At 51.4% G+C, this 19,305-nt stretch overlaps 1 protein-coding gene across 1 annotated transcript; it reads left to right on the forward strand.

Moving 5' to 3' along the window:
- The first annotated feature begins 7,887 nt into the window (after positions 1 to 7,887).
- Positions 7,888 to 15,966, forward strand: LOC110564261 (taste receptor cell protein 1). Its single transcript, XM_021661630.1, is given in 12 exon segments — positions 7,888 to 7,930; positions 8,641 to 9,115; positions 9,117 to 10,059; positions 11,592 to 11,653; positions 12,648 to 12,790; positions 12,953 to 13,083; positions 13,445 to 13,509; positions 13,818 to 13,957; positions 15,054 to 15,178; positions 15,282 to 15,340; positions 15,437 to 15,582; positions 15,824 to 15,966. Coding segments are annotated over 12 exon segments (2,475 nt in total).
- Positions 15,967 to 19,305: the final 3,339 nt, after the last annotated feature.

Here is a 19,305-nt window from a genome sequence, read left to right on the forward strand (position 1 = left end):
GATGGTTCCAGGGATTGAGCCAAGGGCCTCCAACAAGATGATACTGCACTAGTGAGCTATAACAGCCCTTCTTTTTCATGTTTGGAGACAAGGGTTGCACTAAGTTACCCAGACTGGGTTTAAACTTGTGAGCCTTTTCTCTGCACCACTTTCCTAGGCTCTAACAGCTTTCTGAGAGATAAAAATCAGAGGAATGAAGAGAGGGTCAGAGGCAGCAAGGAAGAAAAAGCAATGCAGGATGTATTGAAGCTAGTCCTGTCCCATGGGATTAGTCCTGTGAGGGTCCTCTAAGGAAGCACGTGTCACACTTCAGAATGACTAACTATTTATCTGTTGCTTCCTGGCCTCCAGTGACTCTGAGTTACCCACAAGAACAGCTGACTCTCCAGGCCATTTCCACATATACTCACTCACCCGCTGATATTTCTAGGGCACACCTATTTGCAGGCTAAATACGCTTTCCCAGCTTTGGACCAACCCCAAGGAAGACCGCTGTAGACTCAAGAAAACCATCCAGTGAACAGAGCTGAGTCTCCCCACAGCTGTCTCGGAAGTCAGACAAGATTCAGGAATATGCTTTGCATGAGCAAACAACCCACTGGGCATAGCCATGTCATTAGGAGCCCAGCTTTCCTGTATCAAACAAAAAGATGTATATTTAAATCAGAGTTGTTTGATTTAAAGAAATTTTTCCAGGAATGTTCATGTACACCTTCGATCCCAGTACTTGGGAGGTAAAGGCAAATGGACCTGAGTTCAAGGCCAGCCTGGTGTACATAATAACCTGTCTCAAAAGTAATATATAAAATATAAAATGTGTTGGGTTTGTTTTTTTACCACCAGACATTTGGTGCATGCCTGTTGTCTCAGCACTTTGAAAGCTGAGGCAGAAGAAATGCAGAATGGGGTTATATAGCAAGACCCTGTCTAAAGAAGGAAGAGAGCGATGGTGAAGTTGGCGAGGGCGAACATGGACAAGGGCAGGGGAGGAGAGAGAAAGGTAGCTTTAACTTCCTCTGAGAGTAAAAGGTCAAGGGTGAAACAAGCAACATTAACACTCCGACTTGAGACTATGGCAACTGTCTTGTCATTTCCTGACCAAGGGAACCAGAGATCCTTGTACAGTCTTTCAATGTCTAGGGCTGCATGTACGTGATAAGTCTAGAATTGATATTGGAGCTTCAGGGCAAAATGCCAACTCCACAAACTCTAAGCAGGCTAGACTATACCACCTATCTCAGTGTGCCAATTAAAGAAGAGAGTAATCATGGGAAATGGAGAAAAGATTTTTAGCAGTGGGTCCATGTTGGGAAATACAGATAAAGGGCCCCAATGACCCCCAAGTCTCCATCCTCACTTATTTTAACAGTCTCCTATAGCCCAGGTTGTCTTTGAATTTGTTATGTCTCCTAGGATGACTTTGGACTTCTGATCTTCCTGCCTCCACCCCCAAAGTGCTGAGATTTCAGACATGTATCACTATGCCCAGTTTATGCTACACTGGGGATTGAACTCAGATCTTGTGCAAACATACTATCAACTGAGTGACATCCCCAGCCCTCCAGATCTGTCTCTGAGGTAATAACACGTAAGCTTGAGGTGTGCTTTGTTTTGTTGAAACAAGTCCTTACTTGGTAGTGCTTGGATACCAGGAACTTTCCATGTAGACCCAGCTGGCCTTGAACCTACAGCTATCCTCCTGCTTCTTCCTCCCAACTGTTAGAATCACAGGCCTGTGCCACCACTCCCAGTGAGCTTTACTTTCAAAAACTATAGCAGGGGGTGAGAGGGCATAATTAAGGCTCTTGGTCAACGCATTGTACAGTTTATCACTATCTCAGATCTACTTCTTCATGGCAGTTTGAAGAAGTTAGCACTGCCATCACATGAGGAGGGCAATTTGTTTCCCATGAGAACATTACTCACCTCTGCCTAGCCTGGTGGCTCATGCCTGTAATCCCAGCACTCAGGAGACTGAAGCACACAGATTGCCATGAGTTTGAGGTAAGTCTGGTCTACATAAGAAATTCTAGGCCAGCCTAGACATGATCTCAGAGAGAGAGAAAACTGAGCACAGTGGTGTACACTATGATTCCAGCATGATGCAGGCAAAGAAAGTCTGTGAGGTAGAAGTCAGCCTGCAGAGAGAGACAGAGAGATACAGGAGAGAATCAGTCCTGCTCTGGGGCTACCTCACTGTAGAGTGACATGTCTTTCAAGCTTCAGTGCTTTGCAATCTGAGGTAACTGCAAGATTAGGACAATGACTAGACAGCTTCAGGCACATTTTAAGAGTCTGGAGCAAGACACTGTAAAAGCTGACGATACCTTGATTCCTCTTCTTGCTCTGCCTTTAGCCTTGAAGCAGGATGAGACAGGTCAGGTATCACAAGTTTTAGACTCCACTGAGTGATTAACACAGCTACACACACAGGCAAACAAAGGACTCAAAGTAAAGGAGAAGCATCAAACAAAGGCGGAAGTCCCAGGTCCCATCCTGCTGTTTGTCACATGCAGGCCCAAGAGGTATTGGTGCTGTTCAGCAAAAGCAGTGTCTAAGCACCTTCCAGGGATGTCTGTGCTTAGCAGAAGGCAAGGAAATTATTAAAGACGTTTTGGGGTCATATCAAAACTCGAAATCAAGGCCAAGTATATTGGTACAAGCGTGTAATCCCAGTACTTGAGAGTTGGGGCTTCTGTACTGAGGTCATTCTTAGTACAAAGCAAGTCAGATTAACAGGAGACACATGGGACCCTGTCTCAAAGAAAAAACTCTCAAACACAGCCAGCTTTGCCTGTAATTCCAGCTACACAGAAGGGGAAGACTGAAAGTCCATATGCAGCCTGGGTTAGAGAATGAGTTCAAGGCCAGCCTGGGCAACTCAGGAAGAACATGTCTCGAAAATATGAAAGTAACCTGGGTGTGACATCTCTGCAATCCCAGAACTTGGGAGGTGAAGGCAGGAGTATCAGGGGCGCAAGGCTATCCTTAGCAACATACAGAGTTCAAGGCCAGTCTAGACTACCGGAGAACCACCCCAACATAAACACACTTAAATTTGATAGGGTCTTCCGGTAGGTTGAATTCCCTTTGTAGCTCCGGAAGTCATTGAATTGCTGATTCTCCTGTCTCCACCTCCCTGTTGTTGAAACTATAGGCATGCACCAGCACACCCAGCTCAATGGTTTAAACATTCTCTTCTACCATTATACACACCCAGGCAGTAAGGGGAAGTTCTCAGGCCAGGTGCCAGCCTGGAAAAAGAAAAGAGCAGGAAGAGGAAGCAGAAACACTTTGGAGGGAAGATGCAAGTCTTGGGTTGGAGACCCAGAAGGGCACCATTATTCTCAGGAAGAGGAACAATATCCAAGCAGGCTAAGACAGGCTGGGACATCCTGATGATAGCCAGGCAGCCTGCCTACTTCAGTAGAACTAGCCACTGGACCTAGCTGCTAGCAGGGCTCACAGAATGCATCTTGCTCTCACACCAGCTTAGAAGATCAGGATGATGAACCAGGAAGCTAGGTGAGAAAATGGCAGGATATTAACCAAAGCCTTTCCTAGACCCTGGAGGATCCATGGCTTGAACCTTGAGATCAACGGGGAATCTGATATTTGGGGATCCTAGGGTTGTATCTTCCTTAATTTGTACACACACACACACACACACACACACACACACACACACACCATTACCCAATTCACCCCTTTACCTGTGGGGCTTCATTTTGGCTGTTCTTCCTGCCTGGAACTCTTGTTCTGGAAGCAGTGTATGGCAAATAGGTGTGTGGCAAATGATTAGGCACTCTCTCATGTCTCTCTCTGTAGCAAGACATGGCCAGGGCATGTTAGAGGAGTCAGGCTGGGTCTGGCCTGGAATTGACCCAGTACTGAGACCTCTAGTGCCACATGCAGAATTCAAAATTGGAAAGAAACTGGGCAGAGTCCTATGCTCCCGACTCTGAGCCAGTCTTCATAGGAGCCGCTGGTCTTGTCTTACCCTTATTGAGTTAAACCTCATAGCCTCTGATTACATGCAGGGACAAAGGTCTCACCAGCAGTGAGGGGTTCCATTCCACTTTTCCTCAAACAGAGTGTGGGCTGGGATCCAGAAACAGGACCCAGAAAGAAGGGGAGCCCATCTTGGCGCCCCATCCCTGCCACCAGGAAGGTTGTTGCAAGGTATGTAGGCAAAGCTGAGCATCTGTTGGCCCAGCTGCCTGTGTGTCTAAGCAAATGTCTATCTGGCTGAGACCCCACCCCCAGGAGGATCCACCATACCTACGTGGCCCTCTCAAGACCCTTTGAGTGTGTGCACACTCTGCCTTTGGGCCAGGGACACAAGACGACGGTGTACAGCATCCTTCTGCCAAGGGAACCAGGTAGGACACAGCTTGTGGAAATCCATGACTTGGCCACCAGGGTGAGCGTTCTCCCCAGCACGTGGCTGTGTTAGGGACAGGGCTAGAGGGTGGCTGTCAGGATCACTGAGCTTTAAGGAGAAGAGAACCCTGCTGGAGAGCCAAGAGAGTCCTTACTGGAGGATCAAAGCTGACCCACAAGAAAAATATTATCAAGCCCTTGGGCTGGACAGTCTAAGTGCTTACAGATATTGTTCTTATTTTGGTGACATTTTGTGACATTGCTGTGAGGCCAGATTCCATTTAACTTACTCCAGGTTTAGGTGGAATTACATCTTGCCAGGGACTAGAGGAGGTAGGGAGAGCAAGAAGAGCAGCCCCAGCCAGGCAGAAACATACCTAGCCCTAGCCTTAGTGAGCCCCCGGACACTTGTCACAGCCTGAGCCCTGATCTGCTACCGAGAACCCTCATCTTGCAGACATGCTGAGCCCTGACCTAATTCCATTCCCACAGGGGTTTGAACCCAGAGTCTTTGCAAAGAAACTCTAGGCTAGTATTGTACTACTGAGTTTACGCCCAGCCCTCTCTTAGAGACGAGATCTTGATAAGTTGCCTGTGCAGGCCTTGAATGTATGATCTTCTTGCCTTAGCCTCCTGAGTAGCCAGGCTTCTAACCCTGCACAACCAGGCAGGTCCAAATTGGTTAGGTCTCAGTTACTTACTTACTTACTTACTTTTTTTTTTTTTAAGACAGGAACTTAGTATGTAGACCCAGAGGGCTGCCCTCAAACTTGTGGTGATCCCCCTGCCTCTGACTTCTAAGTGCTAGGACTGAAAGTGTATACCATATGCCCAGTTCCCTCAGCAGCTACAGCTTTCCCCACTGTGGCCTCAACAAATGAACTCCTTGAGTTTGACAGTTTGAGCACAGTCCTGGTGGCAGGGGTCCTAATGGAACCTAGGGTCCTGCAGCATGAGTAAGCCTCGCTCTTTAGATTAGAGCTATTAGAAACAGATCTTCCTAGGCCCGAGACTGAAAAAGCAGTAACCCTGCCCACCTGACAAGAGTGGAGCGAAGGGTGTTCACACCAATCTCCATCCTCCCCCTAGAGGGCAGAGGCTTCTTGGCAGCACCAGGGACACCAGGTAAAACCTGGGCATCCAGGGGGCACAACTGAGGGAAAAAGAATGAAGGAACAGGAGTGTTTTTACAGGCTTAGGAATAGGTATTGGGGGCGGGGAAGAGTAGCTTCAGGAAGAATGGGAATAGTGAAGTCAGGATTGCAGGTGGGAGTTGTCAAAATCCAAAGTCTTCCCCTGTCCCATAGCTTCCCCCACCCTTAGCTCCTCTCAGCCAGGCAGTGAAATGGCTCTCCAAGGAGGGCAAGGAAGAGGCAGCAGCTTCCTGGGACACAGCAAAGTGAGGGAGCTACAGATAGCAAGCAGCAAAGAAGCCAAGCGAGCAGGCTGGATGGGAAGGCCCTATAGGATCGTCAGTCTGTGACCTGGGGCAGAATTGTGTCCTAGACAATGGTTTCCCCGTTAGAAAATATTTCTGGTAGCTGTGCCTATTGATACAGGGCTCTAATCTGAGTGGGAGGCTGAACTAGGAAGCTTGCAAATTCAAGAACAGTCAAGGTAAACCTAAGCCACTTAGTGAGACCATGCCTCAAGACTAAATAAACAAACAAAATAAATAAATAAATAATAGATGGCTGGGAATATAGCAGGTAGCACCTTTGTGCAACATGGCAAAGTCCTGGGACTGGAGAGATGGCTTAGAGGTTAAGAACACTGGTTGTTCTTCCAAAGGTCCTGAGTTCAATTTCCAGGAACCACATGGTGCCTCATAACCATCTATACTGACATTTGGTGCCCTATTCTGATGTGCAGGCTTCATAAATAATGAATAAATAAATCTTTTAAAAAACATGGCAAAGTCCTGCTTCAATAGCCAGTTGAGCTCAATAAATAGACAGACAGACATCTCCAGGTGGGAAGGGGTGTGCCCAAGTAGAAGGAGCTGGGGGTTGGTAGGATCCTAGCTGGGCTCCCCAGGCCCAGTTGCTCTGGAGGACTCTCTCTGTCAGGGTTCTAGTTATTTTCTCCCCAGTAAGCCTCTGCTGACCAGCAACAAATGAGGAGCCCGGGTGGGGAAAGGCTCAAACCCCCAGTTGTCCCAGCAGGAGTCAGAGGGCTAAGACATGAGCCTGCTCCCTGTTTATCCCCGAGTGGGAGGGTGCCAAGATGTTCAAGGCTGCTGAGGCAGCCTCCTGCAGTGTGGTGGGTATTCCTTTGGTTTCTGTGGCTGTGGTAAAGACTATGACCAAAAGTAACTTGGGGAGAAAGGGGTTTGTTTGGCTTATGGGTTACATTCCATCATCAGGCAGAGCAAAGGCAAAATTCCGGGTATGAACTGAAGTAGAGGCCATGGAGGAAGGCTATGCCTGGCTTGTTCTCCACTGGCTTGCTTTCTTATACACCACCTGCCCAGGGCTGGCGCCACCCCCACCAATCATTAATTAAAAAAAAAAAAAAGCCCCCACAGACCTGCCTAGAGACCAACATCAGAGAGGTATTTTCTCAGTTGAGATTCCCTCTCAGATGACTTTAACTTAACTCAACTTGACAGAAAACAAACAAACAAACAACACAGGACATGCCACAGAACTGGAGCTTGAAATGGGGTCTAGGAAGGGGCCTTCTGCCCTGCTGCCCCCACATTCCACTGCAAGGCTCTGACCAGACGGGCCTAATCCAGGTTCTCCCTGACTGATGGAATGGAAGCGGTAACCAAACTGGAACAGAGCTGGGGTAGGGGCAGGTGGAATGCACACGGCTCCCCACCACAGTAAGCACCCCACTATCCATATAACCCATCTCTGACTGTCCCTACATCCCCTCCACTGGCACCCACCTAAAGGCAAGAAAGGATGCACTTCAGCCACCACAGCTCCAGGAACTGGCCTGACTGTGGTGGCAGGGGATAAAGAAGCGGAAGCAGTTAAACAAATCCATCACAACGGTCCCTAGGGGCGCCGAGCCTAGGGGAAGTTTTGCGATTTCCCACGGGGGCTGAGGCATCAGCATCCTTCACATGGCTGTGCCCATGTCAACAGCACACACCCACTCAGGACTTCACCCACCCAGGGCTTCCTCCATGCCCACAAGGACATTTAACTCATTCAAAAACAGAACAAAAAGCATAAGAAGCACCAGGCTGTGGGGAAGGCACATCTGCTCCCACTTGAAGGCTGCAGCCCACAAGACAAGGGCTTTCCAGTAGACCACTTGGTGACAAGGGCAGCTTCAGGGTGCCTTGCTATGGAGGCAGAACTCTGGACAGCTGCTGGCAGAAGTGGACAGCCGGATGATGGGGGTGGAACTCAGGGCCTCTGGCATTTTGGGCAAGAGCTCTGCACTGAGTTCCACCCAAGCCTGGTGACTCCTTTCCTGAAAGGGACTTGAGAAGGGCATCCTTGTGTCTGTCACCTGATGCTGGAAGGCTTGGCAGGAGCTTGCAGCATGGACAAGCAGTGGTTTCCTGCGACTGGAACTGTCTTGTCTGGTGAGTTGAGATGGGGAAGGTGAGCGGAGAAGCCCTTCCGCCATCACCACCTGCTTACTTGTAGGGAAAGGCGGAATCCTTCTCCTCAGTGAACTCCAGGGCTCTCACCTCAGGGCTTCCCTTCATGTTTCCCTGGCCCTGGCCAGCCTGAAGGATGCTAGGGAAAGATTGGAAACCTCAGACTCCCTGAGGGCACTCAGGGTTTGCCATTAACCCCAGAGCCTCCAGAGATGCCTCACGTATATGTGCCTCTGCCCAGTGTGCCCCCAAGAACCCTATATGCAGAGAATGTGGTCAGGTCACAGTCTCTCCCACAGCGGAGAACCAGACAGTGCTTCCAGCTCCATCGAGTTAGTCTGAACCTCAGAGGTGGCTTGAAGAGAGTGTGCAAGACTCTCAACTCTGGCAACCATTTGGGCCTGAGAGACTTCTCTGTGTGTGTGTGGGAGGGGGGGTCCTTGACACAAGGGTCTTAGCATGGAGTTAGACAGACAAATCCTAAAGGCATTTCCTTTGTCTTCACGGTAGAGGTAAGGGCATCCCTGTGTCTGCTGGGCTAGAATCAGGGAGAGGAGGTGACTTGAATGAGTAGCTCTGTGGTTTGGGGCTTAACCAGATCTCAAGTGCTTACGTGAGCAAGATGTGAGAGGGTGAGATCTGAGAGGCCTGCCCACCAGACCTTGGAACAGCAGGCCTTTCTTGTTTTGCAGTCTTCCTAGTAGTCTCTGCATCTACCATGACCCTTCTTTCTACTCACAAAGACCCTGACCAGTTTCCTCCAGCTCCTGGCACATCTGCTCGGCAAAGCAACAGCATTCTACTGGGCATCCTGACAGAAACTTCTGGTGGTATCAACTCAGTTGAGAGGGAGTTGGAGGCCCTGGGGAGGAGGGCAGGAGCCCTTTCTACAGAAGCAGCTGGGGGTCAGGAGGCCCCCTCAATTCCTGGCTTCTCAGGAAGTACCAGGCCCTCAGGCAGGGTCATACCTGAATCAGTTCCCTCAGCCCTGAGCACATCTGCAGCCCATGTGACTGTTAACTCTCAGCCAGTGTCCTCCGAGGCTAAACCTGGAGAGGAAATCTTGGCCCCTGGAACTCCAAGAGCAATTGCTATGCCATCAGCACAGCCTTCTCCCACACATGGACCTGAGCAGAAGTTCATCAAGGCCTCCAGGTTGTATGGAACAACCTGGCTCTGTTACACTGGAGAAAATGGTTGCACTTAAACCAACACAGCGTTTAATCAGAGCGTCCCTTTCCTCCATGTTTTCTAGACTTCCATGCCTGTTATGGCACACCTCCAGTCCCACTGTCCAGACACCAGTGCCTGCATGGAGGGATGGCCACTCCAGGCCAGACGCATCCTCATCTTTGGCAATGGCTGCACGAATCTCCTTAGGACTGCCTGTCTTATCATGGATGCCTAACACACTGAAAGCTACAGAGCCCCTGTTGCCCGAATCTCCTGGGAGATCAGGGCTGAACCTTACCTCCCAATCCCTTACAGTGGGCTCTAGGTCATCTGAAAACACTGTAGCTTTGGGTACACGCCCAGTATCCAGCGCTACTTCTGTGATGCTGTTGCCCTCAGCAACATCACCTTCACATCCATCCTCCCTCTGCGCCCCCTTGTCAGCACTGCCCCTGCCTCCATCCCCACCACCTACATCTATGTCATTCTCCCCACTATCCTCAATCCTGGTCCCAGTTTCCTCTGTCACCACAGGAGCAAGGGACTCTACTAAACCTGTGTCTGTGGCTGCACCCTTAACTACAGACTCTTCCATTAAAACCTCAAACCTTGCACCCCTGATGGCCCTACGACCCAGCCACCCTGGGTCATGGCTTCCTTCCAGCCCAACCCACATGCCCAACCCCTCCCTCCAACACTTCTCCAACCCTCTTTCTGCCCCACATAGCTCTGGCTTCACAGAGTCCTCTACCCAATCCTCTACCCTGCCTCACCCTGGCCAGGATGCTTTTTTGCAGGGCTTGAGTTCCTCCACACCAAGACCTAGTCATGTGACCCACTCTGTGACCTTCAGGATCAACAGTAAACTCTTCATAACAGCTGTCTGGAACCCGGGACCCCGGGGGCACCGGCCTTTAACTAGGCTCATCTGCGACCAGGTGTGGCACCTGCTCACTGGGGAGAGGGATGTGGAGGAAGGTAATCCTTCTGCTCAGCTTTCCTTCAGAGGATGCCAGGCACTGCCAGAACACACACTCTACAGGCCTTGGCTCCTAACAGCAGTTAGACACAATATAGGAAAATCTAATGAGTACCATGCTGTGCTCCTGCAAGGAGTCTGCGGAGAGGGTAGGCAGAACTTCTTTAAAGTCATTCCAGAGGGAGGATGTCACAGCGGGGGAGGACTCACTACCAGAAATAAAGCAGGTTCTTGCGGTGCGGCTACTTGTTTTCTGTCAGCACATAGCCTCAGCCAGGGCTAGGAACACCAACACTCTAGTGAGGTGAAGCACACAGTTGCTACCTCCATCCTGGAACCAGGAGCAGGGCAGCTATCCTGGACAGGAACTGCTGTTTCTCACCTACCGAACAGGGCACAGTTTCCTGTTTGTTGAATGATTTCTTTCTATGTGCCGCTCAGGAACCAAAGGACTGCTACTGCCACATGAGCTACAGTCTTCAAATCTAATCTAGGCGAGATTATGCTCAGAAACCGTGGGAAGGAATAAAGCAGGCGAGCCAACTGCTGGGTGAAGTGCTCTGTACACACTAGGCCACCACCGTACCATGGCAATGGATCCTCTCTCTCTCTCTTTCTCTCTCCTCTCTCTTTTCTTTTAGTTTTTCCTTGTTTGTTGTTTTGAGACAAGGTCTCTCTATTAGCCTAGCTGGCCTAGAACTCACTATGTAGACCAGGCTTGCGTGGAACTCACTGAACTCCAGCCGCCTCTGCCTCCCAAGTGCTGGGATTAAAGGCGTGTGCCACCATGCCCAGCACTTTTTTGGTTTTTTGAAACAGGGTTTTTAATGTAGCTACACCTGGCTTTGCATTGATCCTTGGGCATCCCTCTCCAAAGTGCTGTAAAGCTGGATGAGTTACCACACCCGGACTGGTTGTAGGGTTTTGGTTTTTGTCTGTTTGGTTGGTTGGGTTTTTTTGTTTCATTTTGTTTGTGGCTTACATTTCTTTGTTTGTTTGAGTAGGTTCTCACCATGTTGCTCAGGCTGACAGTGAACCTTCCTCAGCTTCCTAAGTGTAGGGGTCAAAGACACTCCGCGCCACATCTGGCAGTGGGCTGGACAGAGAGTGGCCACATCAAACAGTGAAGAGCTTCCCAAGCACCGGGGCGCAGGGAACATTCTTTGGGGGAACCCAAGTTGCAGAGGGGCTGGCAAAGGATTCTATTGCAAATGAGAGTGGGACTGGCAGCCCAGGCTGGTGGCTGGTGGCCGCAGAGCCCAGGGTGACTGGATTGCAGAGATAAAGCCTGCATATGTACAGCCACGGTACAGATGGATCCCAGCTAGGATTTCAGTACAAAGTAATCACAAACCCCAGGCTGCTAGAGGGGATCAGCCCAGGAAAGGCCCAGCTGGACCAGGATCAGGGAGGAGACCACTGCAGAGGCCAGGCCAGATGGAGGGACACAAGGCAGGGGTGGGTAGACTGACCGCCATGCCTCTGCCTCAGCTACAGCTCATCTACCACGAGGCCTTCCCCAACTTCAAGAATGTCAGTTGCCTGCTGCTTCGGTGAGTGTGCAGGGTTCCCAGCTGACCTGGGCCTTCACAGCACAGGAACCTAGCCGGTGCTGCTCAGCCTGAGTGTCCAGAAACACCGTAGCCCAGATGGGTGGGTAGAGGCCCACACTGGTTCCGCTACCAGCTGGGCTGCTTTACCTCAGGTGGCCTTTCTGCTATTTCCCAATTCTAGCTGTTGGGTTTGGATGGGGTTCAATATAGTGAAAAGGCAGGCAAAGGGTTCATCAAGCTACTTATTCTGGGTATATGGTCATGTAAACTATATGTAAATATATGTAACTCTGTGGGTGGGACTCTCTCATTCTGGGCTGCTGGGAAAGCGGACTACCTCCAGGGATATGGGTTCATCCAAGCCATGGTCCTAGCTGCCTCAAACATTTTCCCTCTTAAGAAACTGAAGTCCGATTCTTTGACTTCCCTGCCCTGAGCCTGTTTTATCTCCACAGCCTTGGAACAGCATAGGTGCTCACAGGGCAAGTGTTCTGAGCTTCTGAGGCTGTTTATTTCCAGGTCTTTCCCTGAGCCCTGCCTCAAGACTGCCTCCCTCAACTGTTCCATCTCCTCTAGGCTTTCAGAAATTCTCAGGTCTGCTGCTTCCCTCTCTCCAGAGCCCCCTAACTTCTTTAACTGCAGCTGAGGCTATTTTCCTGTACCCACTAGACCTCCTGAGAGCTCCCGGCCAGCTGGGACCTCTTTGAATAACACCTTACTCAGTCTTTCCCTGAATGAGATTCCCAGGGTCCCTGTGAGAACCAGCTCACTGAGGAGACCAAGCAAACTTACTTTAGCCAGGCACATCCTTCAGGCTTCCTAACAGCCTTCTAGGAAGGACATTTTATCCCACTGCTGGAGGCCCAGCCCTGCAGGGGTCATGTGACCGCTTCAGTCACGCAGGGAGGCTCTTCCCTCAGCTAGCCACAGTCCCTCACACCACCACCTCCAGCACCAGCCAGGCTTCCCTTGTCGCCCCTGCACCCTCCTGCAGGCCTGGTTCTACAGAGGTAAAAGCCTCCCTTGTGTTTGGTCTGCCGGATCCTTCGGGCCTAGAAATCCTCTGGACTTTGTACCGCAAGGTGAAGTCCTCCAGATGGTCGCCTGGGGACCTGGTCAACAGCCTTTGCTCTGATGGTGAGTCTAGAGCAGCACCTGCCCCAGGCCTCCTCACCCGCCCGTGGAGGATGCTGGCTGGGTTCCGGGAAAGACCCAATGCAGTCTGCCCAAGCTCTGAGCAGGCCATGGTGGAAAGGGCAGCTGTTCCAACTCCCCAGATTACTGTGTGTGACTCTGCAGGGTACAACACAGCAGACCTAACCCGGGAAATCATCAACATCAGTTTCACACTCATGAGGCCCTTCCTACCCCAGCTGCTTCTGCCTGGGTCTCAACCTTTTATCCTGCTGGAAAATCAGATCCTCCCGATGGTGAGGTGTCCTTTCCCCTGCTTCTGGGACTGGGGTGCTCTCCCTGCCTCACCTGCCCTCTCTAGCTTTTGGTGATAGATATACTGATGCCCAATGAAAGCAGCACCAGCCTGGCATAGGTGGGAAGGCAAGCATAGAGGGAACCTAGCTGGGCCCTGAGGGTAAAGCTGGCCGACAGAGGACAGAGGAGAAAGCTCTGAGGGAAGTCAGTGACGAGGCTAGCACCAGATATCCATCCCCAGGAGACCACACTGGAGAAGGTTCTCAGGTCCTGCCTTACCCTGTCCAGAGCTTGACCACCCTATACTGAGCCTCGGGACAGGCAGTTTCCAGCCAACCTGACTTCTATGACTTCCTATAGGTCACCCAGGAGGTGTCAAGATTCTACAAGGCTGATCCCCAGGACCGGCCCCTGCTCCTATTCAGGTGAGTTGAATATCCCATCCAATCTGTCCAGTTTCCCAGCCCACCCTAACACCCCCAACCCGCTGTTTACCTGGCCTGCTTGGCTACTCTCTTGGAGATATATCTCTAGACAACTCCACCCCTGACCCAAAAACAGGGGTTACAGGTGTGGGCTGGAGAGCACCAGTAAGAACTTGATCTAAGATGGCCTGAGCCAGCCTTTCGGACCTCTGCCCTTGGAGGAAGAACACGGGGGTGTGCACTTGAGGTCAACGCTTGCTTTCTAAAAGCAAAGAGCCCATGGTGCTACATCTCCCATCCTTCCCTAGCAATGTGAAGGAGTGGGTGAGCACATACATGGAATACAAGTTCAAGAGGCCCGTCCCCACCCACCTCCAAGGCCTAGCCAGTCACCTGGCCCACCACATAACAGACCCCACCCTCCAGAAATCCAGCGTGGTAGCCAATGGTGAGTGAACTTGGGCCCCACGTTCGGCTCTGGGTCAGCCAATCTCTGTAGGCCTCACTATCTCCTCTGAGAAGGGGCAGAACCCTCAACAGCAAAGTTTGAGTGCCAGACCCTAGGGAGAACATGGGTCCAGAGTTCTGTGGGAACCTGGGCTCAGAGAGACAGGAGGCTCCAGTCATAACCCTCGATGCTCATTTTAATCCTCTGTCCTGACAAAGGTGACAACCGTGGTAAGCTCTACCACTAAGGTCAGAATCGCATCTACCCCATGAGGCCCCTGAGAGGAAGAGTTGAGCAGGCTTATATATCCATATTGGAGAAATCCAAGGCCTTAGTCTCCAGAAGCCACAACGTGGAGCTGTTCTGGGGTGGACCCCTCAGCCTAGGAAATGCTGATTTCACGTAAGGGCTATCACGGCCACCTGCCCTCTGCAGCCTCTCAGTTACGATCTAGCAGGCCCTGCTCTGTAGCTCCCAGGGCCTTAGTTTGGGTCCCGGCCCTAACTCTCGGAGCTGACAATCAGGGTATGCTGTGCATGCTCCATCAGTGTTGAAACCTCACCACCCCCTCACCAGACAGCAGTACCAACCACTCCTCAAGGACTGAGCCATACGTGTCTGCAAGTCATCACAGAGCCCCTCCTGGAAGATCAGGGACAGTAAAGAACACAGGTTTTCTGACACCAGGTCATCACCCTTCCGCTGGACAGGAACATGGGCTGACAGATTACCACAAAGGACAACATTTTTTTTTCCTTTTGTGGCTCTTAGCTCCTCCCTTACAGGGAGAACACAGCCAGCCCTTCAAGGTACGTCACAGTAAGTGAGCTGTGTTCCAGTACACATTCATACACAAACATGGAAATTGTGTGTCATGTTCTTTTCATGCCATACAATTTCTTACTGCTGAGGTTTTTCATTCACTTAAAAATGTCACTTACCGCATTAGTCTAACAAAAGCAGCAAAGACAGGCCCTCAAAGTGTGCTGACTACTGGATGGAAGCAGTTCAGGCAAGCACCTCTGGGCCGGGGTGTGGTCCTATCCCAGAACTCTGAGGAGTCCTCACTGCTATCACGTCCACCCCATCGCTTTAGGGGAGAAAGCACGCCTAGTGCTTTATGACATGTGGCTCCTGATCCTGGAGCACCCCTTCACCAAGGCGCTGGCGAACAAGACCAGTTCCGAGTCCCAGGAGCTTCGTGGACTGCTGACAAAATGGGTGATGTGAGGGGCCAGAGGCAAGGGGAAAGGGTGGCTTCCCCATTACACAGCTGTAATGTGTAATGCTGTGACGTGACACGTATTGTTTCTCCTGACCTCAGCTAACCTTAGCCCTCCAGCCTCTTCAGAACTTCGGTCAAGTGGTGGTGGTGGAGTTCCAGTGAGTCTTCGGTTCAGAAAGGGTGGGTCCTGGGGCTGGACAGAAGGGCCTCTCTGCATCTCTCCAGCCCCCTGAAGCCTGTAATGATCCTCCCAGGCAGGAGCCACTGACTGTCAGAGTACAAGCTGCCTTCTTTGGGGTTGCACCAGCCCAGGTCGCCATTCAAGACTACATGCGCCAAGCCCTGGGCTCCCTGCAGGAAACTGAGGGTCTCCAGTTAGAGCTGCTCAGCCTCGTCCTTGGTCAGTGCCCCTCCCTCTGTTCATGTCCTCCATCCCTCTGCTGTCTCCAGCCTTGCTATTCTGCCCTTCTGGTCTTCCCTCCAGCACACAGCACTGCAGGGCCATGTCTGCTCTTACCCTTCTTGTGAGCCCCCAGGGAACACTGACTCTGAGTATCCCGGGAACAGCCACCACTCCTATAAGTCTCTGAGGGATTTGAGGATGGAAAACCTGCTGAGCCTTCCCATTCTGCTCCCTCCAGGCAACCCCAGCTCCGGAGCCTGCAGAGGCCCCAGCCGTGGGTCCATGCTGAACCCGCAGCTCATCACTTTTCTCCTTGTCCTGTTGAGTTTGCCCAGGCAAGGGCTTCTTCCTAAGAAGCAGGCTGAGCCTTTGAGACCTTGACTCAAATAAAGGGCAGCAGCCAGCTGTGCACCTGAACCTGAGCTCTCTCCGCCTGACAGCTAGAATAGCATGCTTTCTACATGGGGCTTGGGTTTGGACCCATGACTGCACCACCGTAGTCCAGACGCCAACGTAAAGGACCTGCACTGGAGGACTGAAGCCTGCCACAGCAGTGGCTGCACCCCACAAAATGTAGAGGCTCTTCTTCTGCCACGCTAATCACCGTGGTTGCGAGATGATGTGGAGGAGCTATCAGTGATCTGCCAAACCTCTTCCTGAGCTACTACTGCCACAGCACTGGCCTGTAGAGACCCACCTTGCCTTGTAGAGCCAAGGGGTGCTCTGGATGACTCCTCCTCTGCCATTTCAGTGCTAGACATGGGCTAGAGTAACAATACCAGAAGGGGAGAACTGGGAGACAACAGAGATGTGCCAAGGGGAGCTCCCCACAATGTAAGGATGCTGTCAAGAACCACTCCAGGCCCTTGAAAAGGCCCCAGATGTCAACTCCTTTCCTCCTGCTTGTCCTCCACCTTGGTAGATGGTAACTATCTGTGACAGTTTCTCATCATGTAGACCAAGCAGTGGTCCTCCTGCCTAAGCCTCCAAAATGTAGCCATTACAAACACATGCCACCATCCTCCATTTTGTTTCCAGATATCGTTTCAAGATGGGGTTTCTCTATGTAGCCATGGCTGATCCTAGAACTTGCTCTGTAGACCAGGTTAGCCTCGAACTCAGAGATCCACCTGCCCTGCCTCCCAAGTGCTGTGATTAAAGGTGTGCACCAACACTGCCCGTGGGCTCCAGGCATTATTCCTGACACCTAGCTTTTGTCTCTTTCCTATAACCCCAGGCAGCCCTTTGTGCTGCTCTCCCCTTCACCAAGCAGCAAACCCCATACCTCTCTTAAGTCACGTCACGTCACGTCACGTCACATCACGTCACCTCACCTCACCCAGGGCCTTCAGACAGTACCTCTGACTGGGGAGCAAAGCTGCAGGTCAGAGCAGAAAGGGCAAGCCAGGGACTTTCTTCAAGCTCCTGTCTCATCCCACCTTCACACTGCATAAAACTGGGGAAAACACGCATTCCCATGTCCATGGTTCCACACCCAGTTCCTGTCTGGGGCTTCACATTCCCTCAGCTCCCACCTCTCCAGGAGGTGAACAGTGGTTTCCTTCACATATAAGGCCAAGTCCACAGTCTCCCTGAACATGCACAAGTGGGCCAGAACAAAAGTATTCAGGTTCCATGGAAGGTTCTGCCAGGGCCTGCTGCCACCACAAACTCCCCATGAAATGGGGGCCACACTTAGGGAGGATGAGACCAAGAACCAGCATGTAGACACAGAACATGCAGCCAGAGCCAGGGTGAGTATTCAACATGCTCTTGTACACTGAGCCCTTATGTGGGGTCCATTCAAGACAGCCCCTAGTGATCTCACAGTGCCTCAGGTCAGAGCCTAGGGAAGCACGGCCTACAAGCTTTCATCCTAGGGAGGGGGCCAGAGCTTCTACCAAGAAACAGCAAGGGACAGAGCTGGTCCTGGGGGGCTGAAGGTGGCGGCCTCTGAAGGAGGTGGTAGCCTTCGAAAGACGCTTGGCTCTGGGCCTTCAGTGAGAAACAGAAGTTGGCATGAGAGGTTGCTTTCAGCTCCAGATATTAGCTTACCTAATTAGCATCAGGGGGCAGGAAGGGACCACAGGAGACTCAAGACAGACTCAGAAAGGCTTAGCACCAGTCTAGAGAAGCTGCATGCAGCAACTCAGCCACTCAAAAAGTTACAGAATCTACAACGTTTCGTGGTTAGCTGGCCTAGCCACGGAGGTCTTGGACCAAGGCTGACTCAACAGCCCAAAGGCTCCCCAAACTACAGGAGAACTGGAAAACCCAGTGAGGTAAGGGAACTTAGCAGACAGACCATGAGAGTGGGGTGTGGGAAGCATGATTCTGGTCAAACCACGCTGATCCACTTTGCCAGACACAGCCTTCAACCTGAAGGTATGAAGAGGTACAGGCCAGGTCTGGAGCTGGACACCCTTTAGGGATAGGACTGACCCAGTGAGAAGAGACACAGACCACCCACGCCAAACTTTGGGCCTGTAAGCCAGCTGAAAAGAAAAAAAAGGGGGGGGAGAGCTTTGAGAGAAGGAATGGACTGAGTACCCAGACCTGCCTCTCTTTAAATGTACATCCACTTTCTGGTCAGATTTCTAAAAGAGGTGGCTTCCCTATTCCTGGGGGTGTGAAGAGGCCTGGCAATTCCCTGAATGCACAGCTCATTCTCCATGCAGATCCAGAAGTGACAGACACACCAATCCCTTGGCTGTCTTAAGTATCCATGACCCTGAAGGGGTCTGGTTAGAGGATACCGGACAGGAAATGGGAGCCACTGTGAACGCCAATGCCTTTAAGTATGGCACTTCTCTGCCTGGGACTGCTGGGAGTCGCTTCCACTGTATAGCTCAGCCTTGAGAGACAGGGTCATCACATCTTTACCCAAGGATTTATGTCCAGGCTACACAAGGAACCCTACCAGCCAACCCCAGCCTAGCACAGACATCCTGGCCAGCCAGAAAGAATTGGCTCTACATCCCTTCCTGCTGAATAAACAGCCTGAAAAGGCTGCACTGTCAGTGTCTGAAGATGGCAGCCAGGGAAGAGGCCCAAAGAGCATGAAGAACAGCAGCTGGCAAAACGCCAGAACTTGCTGGCTGGCTTCACTGGCCCCCTCCCTGTAGCTCTACCTCAGCTGAGGTGACAGGTGGGGCTGGAAGCATCATCCATTTCCAGCAGGGAAACCAAAGAGGCACTTAGGCCATGCTCCCGGCCGCTTGGCTGGCAGTCATCAGCAGCCTAGCCCAACTCTTCAGCAAACCAGGAAAGGCATATGCAGGTTACCAAGACAAAATTTTCACTACTATCCCTGCTCCTCTCCACCAGACCACAACTTGAGAGAACTGTACCTCCACTCACCCTGCAGACTCTTGCTTCCCAGCAGAACTGGCTGCTGAGTCCCTTGGCCTCAGTCTTGGGTTTTAATGCCAGGTTTCCTCACACTGGAGACTCAGGGACCTGAGCCCCTCCTTGCATCAGATGGGTGACGTGTGGGCCTAGCCCTGTGGCGCTAGGGATGGACTCACTCAGGAGCCTGTGAAACTAGTTTAAAACGAAGGACGTGTAAAATGATGGCACTGTCACCTAACAAGGGAACGAGAGTTGAGGCAGAGTTACTGACACCCCTCTCCTGGCTGTTGCTGTAATGATGGGTGTCACAGTTCCTATTCCCACCCATTTTAAAGGCCAGGAGCAGGACCTAGATGTAGTTTCCACGTG

Source organism: Meriones unguiculatus, chromosome 1, assembly GCF_030254825.1.
Source record: "Meriones unguiculatus strain TT.TT164.6M chromosome 1, Bangor_MerUng_6.1, whole genome shotgun sequence".
NCBI lineage: Eukaryota > Metazoa > Chordata > Mammalia > Rodentia > Muridae > Meriones > Meriones unguiculatus.